At 52.3% G+C, this 8,441-nt stretch overlaps 1 protein-coding gene across 1 annotated transcript; it reads right to left on the reverse strand.

Annotated features, from left to right (window-relative positions):
• Nucleotides 1-1,094: 1,094 nt before the first annotated feature.
• POU4F3 (POU class 4 homeobox 3) lies at nucleotides 1,095-4,584 on the reverse strand. Its single transcript, XM_069652441.1, has 2 exons — nucleotides 4,355-4,584; nucleotides 1,095-4,058 (listed from the first exon to the last, which is right to left on the reverse strand). The coding sequence occupies exons 1-2, from the start codon at nucleotides 4,475-4,477 to the stop codon at nucleotides 3,225-3,227; spliced, it is 957 nt and encodes a 318-aa protein (XP_069508542.1). The 5' UTR covers nucleotides 4,478-4,584; the 3' UTR covers nucleotides 1,095-3,224.
• Between the last annotated feature and the right edge of the window lie 3,857 nt (nucleotides 4,585-8,441).

Here is an 8,441-nt window from a genome sequence, read left to right on the forward strand (position 1 = left end):
TGGGGGAAACGTCGATGCGGATTCAAAGGCCGGCGGGGCGGGCGAACATTTGGGGTCTGGGTGCGGAGACCTGCAAAACTACAAATAAAATAAAAGAGTTTCCCACCCCAAGTGTCCTTACTTTTCCTGATCTACCGTTTGATGTGAGCGACTCATTGAAACCCCCGAGTGAAATATTCAGAAGATGCTCTGCCTGTTGGCCATTAATTTTTAATGGCCGGCAGAGCCGTTGGACTCATGAATAAAAGACGGCTTTTTTGTCGTTGTTTGGGAGAAGCGGCTCCAGGAGCCATCCTTTGGAAATGTAGTGACAGCCCCTGAACAGGCAAGGGCGCCACGGCACCACCCCTAAAAAGAACCGGTTTTTCATTTCCGGCTATTTCTCGTGTGTACAAAACTCTGCAGACTGTTCTGCGCCTCGCGCGCGTTTGCCTTCACTGGCAAGTGCTGCGCCCATCCTTGCGATTGGGGCCTTGCGTAAATCGGCCAGGTGAATGTAAAGCACGGCAATTAAGTCTAGAAAAAAAAGCCACACATGCTATAATCACGACGGGTCTTCGTCTTGTGAAAAAGATCTAGTCCCAGCTTCCCCGCTGGACGCTTTGTGTGATCCTAGGCAGGTCGATGCTATAACTTCTATCAATTGTTGGAGGTTGCTCTGTTCACTCGGGGCCTGATTTACAAAGCGCTTTCCGACGGGATTTCAAGGAGAAATGAATAAAGGGGAGTCAGTGCGCCTCGGAGAGCCCACGCCCGGACGGTCCCCCCGTGCGTGCGGTTATAACATGAGTTTAGCGGGCACTGAAAACCTCTGCCCCTTGCGCTTCCAATAACAGACACGCCCGCCTTGTTTAAAAAATAAAGTATTTATTTCCATCTGTTCATCCAGACCCAAGACAAATAAAACACATCTTTCAGACAATAGGGGAGTGTGCGACACACCGACACTCACGGCAGGGCATCTTGATATGGACCAGGGAGGAAAGGGTTGAGTGTAAAAACAGACACACGCAGGTCAACAAGGGCCGTGATCGGGGAAATGTGCTCCCTAAAAGTAGGTGTGCATTAACCCCCCCCCCCCACCCAGCCCCCACCCTCACAGGTAATCGTCCTGATAGCATTATCAGTGCTCGGGGTAGTGACAAGACGCGCTGCGTTCAATTCACACAAGTGGCAGTTTTATTGCGTGACCGCCACTAAAACGACGTGAGGCGAACACAAAAGAAAGCGTCCGTTGCGTGTATTTCTGACGCACGCGGAAGGCGCTGCTCCAGCGCAAGGCCTCTTGGGGTTCCAAATCTACACATCTCACTACTCACACTACTCACACATATTGGCCAATATCCACGCGCCTGTGTCAACACGCACGAGGGCCGTGGGGTCCCTGGCATCAGAGGTGACTCCCATTTCAATAGCATATCGCCACTTTGCTTTCAAAAACATGTCCATGTACGCCCCGTCCCTCATTAGGTTGCAACTTATCTGCGAAAATGTGGCGCGCGTGAGCGTGTGTGTGTGTGTGTGTGTGTGGTTTCATGGAGGAGAACCGAGTGTAAGGGCCTGAGTTACACACATGCTTTCAATGGGACTTTCCCATGTCAAAACATGTGTGCAAATTAGGCCCTAAGGGCCAAGTGAGGTGAGATTTGGGTACAAAAAAGTGGGAGGGAGGGGCAAGTTGATTTCTGTTATGTTGAAAGAACCGGAACACACTGGGGACAGAGAGTACTGTGAAGGCAACACGCTAAGCATGGACACACAGTGTGTGGCTTTCTGAAAATAGTTTTCAATATCTGTATACATTATTCACACATATTCACAATTGGTGCTTGGTCGCGTCAGGCGATTCTCCCAGGCGTCTATCTGAAATAATATGATCTAAATCCTACTTTTAAATAAATCATAGCGAATGCTTTCTTCTTGTTTTCAGGTGTATACGCTGGTGTCTCCCATGGCCCAGTGGCGGGAGTGGGTGGCTCGCACAGTCCTGCGTTTCCTGGTGCATTCTGGGAACTGCAGTGCCAGGTGTACAGTGAGACCAGAAGCAGGACTGCTTGAGCCACACACGCCTGACACGGGGCAACGCGGGACACGTGCGCGGTGTTTACAGCTGTAGGCATCGAAGGGCCTGATTCATGGAAGGTATGCACGGTTCAAAGTGACTTTGCACAGCGGCAAGGTGACTTTTCACTGCCCTGTTTCATGGAAATATGCACAATGTATTTTTGCAGTGCAAAGTCCGGGCAAAGTCAGTGCATAGTCTCTTTTCAGTTCAAAATGACTTTGCCCGGACTTTGCGCGGCAAAAATACACTTTGCACAGTTCCATGAATGAGGGTTTGTGTCAGCATTGCAAAGTTACTTTTCAGCAGTGCAAAGTCACTCTGACCCGGGCAAAAGTATCCGCGAATCGGGCCCACGGTGTTTACAGCTGTAGGCATCGAAGGGTTCAAAAGTGCCAAGCGAGCTGTGCGGTGCCTCATTTCTAATTGGAGAGGAGAGGTAAAACCCATAATTGCCCGATACCTCCTCTTTTCCAAAACTGTAGAAGAAGCAATCGACAATTCCTGGAGAGAAAAGTCAACGGACCTTGCCCTTTGCCCGCAAGTCCCACTTGAATGACCCTGCTTTTTAAAATAGAGCGTGGGCTAAAAGGCTGTCTCCTGCCAAACTGTATCAGTGACAGAGCCTCTCCCGTCTAGTGATGTGCTCCAGTGACAGGGTGTGATCTGAGTCCGGGCTCCGCGGAGCCGCCGATGTCCTCCAGTCACTGATGCGGTTAGGTAAATCCGTCGTGGTCCGCAAACGATAAAATGCGCGCTGACCGCATTTCTTCTTTCCCCTTTAACGTCCAAAAATAATCAAAGATTTCGTGATGGAATTGTGCCTCCTCTAAATATCCTCTACGATAAATTATGTAATAAAACATTATTTTCGTTGTCCCTCCAATAATAAACCTCAATAAATACTCTGTCTCGTGCACCTTAGGTTCACATACCAGCGGTGCAAACCGTGTTTCTTCTGGCGGTGGGTGCCCCCCAGAGATAGACTGAGTGGTGAACGCGTGTAATGTGTCATTTCTACACTCTTCCTCTATTAGTTGCCATAGTCACGGGTGCTGCGTGATAAATCCTTTCTTTGATGTCCCTTCCGATAAATGGTAGGGTGCGAGTCTGTCTTCGCGCGGCGAGTCTGTCTTCGGTGTCTATGGCGCCCGCCCGGGCGTTAATGCACGGCCGAGTACTTCATGCGCTTCTGCTTCTGCCGCTGGTTGCAGAACCAGACGCGCACCACGTTCTTCTTGAGCTCCAGCTTCTCGGCGATGGCGGCGATCTTCTCCGAGGAGGGCCGGGGCTGCAGGGCGAAGTAGGCCTCCAGGGAGCGCTTCTCGGGCGCCGCGATGGAGGTGCGCTTGCGCCGCCGGTCCCCGCCGCCGCAGCAGGGCGGCTCGGGCTTGGCCAGGCGCTCCCGCTGGGCGGCCTCGGCCTCCTCCAGCCAGGCCTGCAGCACGGGCTTCAGGGCGATCATGTTGTTGTGCGAGAGGGTCAGCGACTCGAAGCGGCAGATGGTGCTCTGGCTCAGGGAGCCCACGCCCGGGATCTTCAGGTTGGCCAGCGCCGAGCCCACGTCGGCCTGAGTCACCCCCAGCTTGATCCGCCTCTGCTTGAAGCGCTCGGCGAAGGCCTCCAGTTCTCGGGGGTCCGACTCCACGTCCCCCAAGCAGGGCATGGGGGGCCCCGGGTGCGGGTTGCCCATGGCGGGGTGCAGGTGGCCCAGGTGGTGGTGGTGGTGATGGTGATGCAGGTGCGAAGGCAGCAGGGCGTGGTGGTGGGGGTCCCCCATGGATAAACCCGAGGACAGGTGTTCCAGGAGGTCCCCGTCCAAGCCCGGGTGGTGGTGCGGCTGCTGCTGCTGCTGGTGGTGGGGGGCCGGGGAGCCGCCGGAGGTGCAGGACACGCTGCTCATGGTGTGGTAGGTGGGGTGGCTCTTGAGGTGGGAGGAGGCGATGTCCACAGCCAGCAGCGCCTCATCAAAGCCCCCGAATATATTGCCCTGGAGCTGCAAGCAAAGCATGAACACATGGCAGTCAGTGGGGAATACCGTCAACTCCGGAATAAAAAACATTTTCCCCCCTCCTAGCACAGAGCGCGAGATCCCCCCACCCCCCACACACCTCAAAAGCCCAGGTCATAAAAATTAATATGAAATCTCTGCTTGAGGAGACATGTGGAACAGAGAGAGGAGAGGGAGAGTGTAACTGTTCTGCATGAAAAAAATCATCAGTGTCTACCCTCCCTCCCACCCCCCAAAAAGAGCGTGTGCCTCGCCGCTGTAATTACGCTTGATCTACATACCTGAGGGGTTTGCAGGCAGGCTCTGCGCATGGCCTCCTGGCTGCTGGGGTGCAGGCTGGGGAACTTGGGCTCCTGCAGGGCAGGGTGCATGGAGAAGGCCTGCTTGCTGTTCATGGCCATCATGGTGCCGGCCCACGGTGCGTGCAGGTGAGCCCTGGCACGCGCGGGAGTTGCAGGGGGGGCCTGCCTCGCGCTCTCCGGCCCGCCTGCCTGCCTGCTGTCAAAGTCAGCACTGTGGCTGTGTGTATTTTTTTTTCTCTCCCTGGGACGGGAGGCTGCGCTCGCTCCCTCCTCGCCTTTCCGCCCGCCCGCCCTCCCTCTCACTCCCTCTGCCCCACCTGCTCCTTCACTCATCTTACAAGCAGGCGCGCCGGGAATGGGGCCAGCGGCGGGCGCATGCGCACCCAGGTTTCACATGCAGGGGGCACGCGGTGCGCCGACAAACACCGCAACACAGCAAAGAAAGTTTTGTTTTAACAGTGCATACTTTCTATGCTGTTATGGAATGTTTACCAGCACATAAGTGGCAAAAAAGTGCTTGTCTTGTGCTACATGTCTGCCATGATGCCTGCGTGCTTCGGCGCCTTACACATAGATACACATACATTAAATCGAGGGTCTGCAACCTTTGCCTCGCCAGAGGTTTTGGACTACAACTCTCATACTCCCATACCGTTGAGTATGCTGGCTAGGAATTATGGGAATTGGAGTCAAAAATAGCTGGAGAGACAAAGGTGGAAGACCACTGCATTAAATAAACAAAAAGCATAAGGTGACTGCATTGTTGTCTCCATAATAATAGTTTAGTGCTTGCTGCCACATTGTTGTGGTGTGCACGTGTAGCACACACCAGGGGATTAATCCCCTACTCATTCTACGCTGTTGTGTTTCCCTATATATTATGTGTGAGTAACTTTTTCATGCGGCAAACACCCGTAAGTGCAAACTGTGTGTGTGTTGTTACTGTAATAATCGCGTGTTGTAAAAATAATTTAGGTCTGCAAACAGACACATGCTGCCCAGCGACAAAAAAAAAACATCACAAAGCGTCGCCCCCGGTTCTACCGCCAAAGACGCTGTGCGGTCTGGGCGTCCAGGCGGATACAACTGGAAAGGAATGGGGGCGCACAGGACATTTCAGTGGTGGTGGATTTAGAAGTTCAGGGCTGCTAACGCATTATGTGCCACCCATTGCTTTCTTGCCCAGAGGAAGCACTATGTGGCGCGAAACGTGTTCCCACTTCTGGCTCATTGAATCCTGTCCCACTTGAATGCACGCGTGCCCACTCACTCCCTTTTCTGTAAATAGCTGGTTTTATTGAAAGGTTTAGCAGCCCCGCTGGGATTTGAACCGGCGACGTGCATGTGGCACCGGGTTCCTAAGGCAGAGAATACACAGTGTTAAACGATACACTTGTGTAGCATAGATGTTTACAAACTGAATTACTCTACAAACCGGATTGTCTGTAGGCTCTCGTCACCTGTTGTAATTACCCAGCTCAATGGTACTCATTTTGGCAACTTTAGAAGGTCAAGAGTCAGTGTGCTCACCTGGATACAAACCAGTGACCTGAAGATTGTACACATACCTCCTCAGGTGCATTACCCCGCTGGACTATCTCACACCATGTTATCACTTGACTGCGGGTCACCAAGGACTCAATTTGACCCATTCTGGACTTGTGCTAAGCATTGTAATTCGGTGCAGCAGGCCCAACCGTCCCCTTCCTGTGTACCCAGACTTCAACTCCCAGAATGCATTAGATTTGTTCAGTAAAAAGAAGAGGCAACGCCTGGAATTACCCTTGTCCCCGAGACGCCTAGAAGCCCCAGATGGAGGACCCTCTAAGCACCTTTGATTGTGGGGCCTACTGGTAAGAGGAGGCCAGGTGAATGTAAAGCACGGCAATTAAGTCTAGAGCAAACGCCATGCATGCTATAATCACGATGGGTCTTCGTCTTGTGGCCACAGGTGTATGGGACAAAGATCTAGTCCCAGCTTCCCCGCTGGCCGCTTTGTGTGATCCTGGGTAGGTCGATGCATGCAGCATTCGGGCTGCCGGGAAGCGCGACAGACAGGCGTTTTCTATAAGTTGTTGCCGACTGTTCTGTTTACTTGAGGCCTGATTTACAAGCCCGATCTTGCTCAACAGCTCGCTAAAGTGATGGGAGATGGGGCACGTGCTCCTCGCCGTGGTGTAGAGCCACCAGGCACGCTGACTGCTTGAACGGCCTGCTGCCCCTCCGCTCCTCCCACATATACTTTTCGACCCACTATAGGCAGCATGTAAGGTACATTCGGCCCTTTGCCAAAATCAGTTGTGCACCCCTGGTCTAGTGCCTAGAAGAGAAGTATTTAGCAGTCTGTGCTACCTCCTCTGAACGGACATATGAAATGAATTGTGGCGGAAACCCTAGGGCAATAAGCACAGGCAATCAATAAGGAGGCTGCGTGGCAATGGCGCGTGTAGCCCTCTATTTATATCCTGCCTACCTTTTAGTGGACCAACATTAGGGAGTGCAGTGTACTATTGTGATTTTATGTTGTGCATTCTTGTAAAGCTTAGCCTGCCGGCTCTGGCAACCACTTATGCACATAGCACTTGGCCTCGAAACAAGAGCAAGACTCCAGAATAGCCCGGCCATTAGAGCTTTATTTTCAGCGCAAGCGGTCAGCAAGATGTCTGGGATACAGAGTGCAAGCATGTTTGGGATTTGTGCACCGTGCACCTAACTGGGAAGCAACAGCGCTCTGTGCCTACGTGTAGGGCGACGGGGTAGCAGAGAAGCCGGGAAGAGTAGAAGTAGCTGGGCAGAGGAGGGGGGGAGTAGGCTTGAGTAGTGCGATCAGTGTGGTGTTCTTTAAAGAGTAGGGTCTTCAGGTGTGTCCCATATTGCAGGATGCAGGCGGTCAGTATTGTTCACGTTGGTAACTTGTTCCAGCCAGGGGTGGACTAGCCTATAGGGAACTCTGGAGATTTCCCGGTAGGCCTCTGCACCCTGGGCCTCTTTTGTGTGGTATTTGCACATTTTCTCATAGAAAAAGGGTTGGGCTAGCTGAAAATGTGTAATATGGGGTCCCTGAGAACATTATTTCCAGGGCCTCTTTTGGTTCCCAGTCCACCCTGGTTAGCGACAGGGTGAGTGGCAGGAAAAGGCCTGTTCCCTAGTTTTTCCTTCCAGCGTTTCTTTGCTTCCAGTCTTGCACTGTTGCGGCTTCTGGCCTCCCATTGACCCCGGAGATGGTGAGTTTCTCGGGTCATGGTGAATGGTGTGGTGGTTGTGACTGCTTTGTAGGTGATAAAAAAGGTGTTTTGTGACCCTAGAAAGTATGTGAGACAAGAAAAGAATGTTGGTAAGCAAAGTGTGTTCTCTTTGGCAGATCTTCACATGTGAATAAGTTGCAGAAGTCTACACCAAGGTCCGGGTGCATGCCATTTGTACAGTCCAGACCACGTGGTATGAGTGCTCTCTCTGCAGAGACACATCAAGGAGGATATGTTTCAGAACCAGCTAAAGATCTCAAAGGCACTGGATCGCCCCCAGACTGCTGTATGGCAAAAATGTCCCAAGCCCAGCAGGGGCCTTGAAGCACTGGACTAGCAGATGTTTGGGCCATCTCCGTAAGAGACAGCCAAAGGCTGAGCAACCACGCAAAAGGAAGTGGCTGGTTGAAAAGGGTCTATCCGGTGTGGCAATAAGTGGCACCTGGGCTTTTTGTTGTTGTTGATGCATGGATGCTGCATGGATAACTTAGTATCCAGCAAAAATCCTACTAACTTCGCGGAAACGGGCAAATTCCCCCCCCCCCCAACCTCAAGGTCCAGAACACCGCTCAAGACCAAAACAATAAGTAAGTCACTTCGCCACAAAAAGGCGAACGCCAATCCCAGGATACCAGCCAATTACTGCCCTATTGCCAGCCCACCTGTTCTTGGCAAAATCCTAGAAAGGGTGGCAACAAGTCAAGAGGTGGGTTTCAGCGAAACATCCTGGCCTGTTGCTTGAGCACCTTTCTAGCTTAAGCACACCTGCTTGTCATGAGGGATGAGATTCTGATGTCATTGGGTTGGTTCCATCTCCCTCT

This window comes from Ambystoma mexicanum, chromosome 3p (genome assembly GCF_040938575.1).
Source record: "Ambystoma mexicanum isolate Mex_15411 chromosome 3p, UKY_AmexF1_1, whole genome shotgun sequence".
Taxonomy (NCBI): domain Eukaryota; kingdom Metazoa; phylum Chordata; class Amphibia; order Caudata; family Ambystomatidae; genus Ambystoma; species Ambystoma mexicanum.

Excerpts from the sequence above, each read along its gene's own strand:
- POU4F3 (XM_069652441.1), bottom strand. The coding sequence starts at position 4,477 with ATGATGGCCATGAACAGCAAGCAGGCCTTCTCCATGCACCCTGCCCTG. Across the intron at positions 4,059-4,354 it reads CCTGCCTGCAAACCCCTCAG|CTCCAGGGCAATATATTCGG; the intron begins GTATGTAGATCA and ends CTTTGCTTGCAG.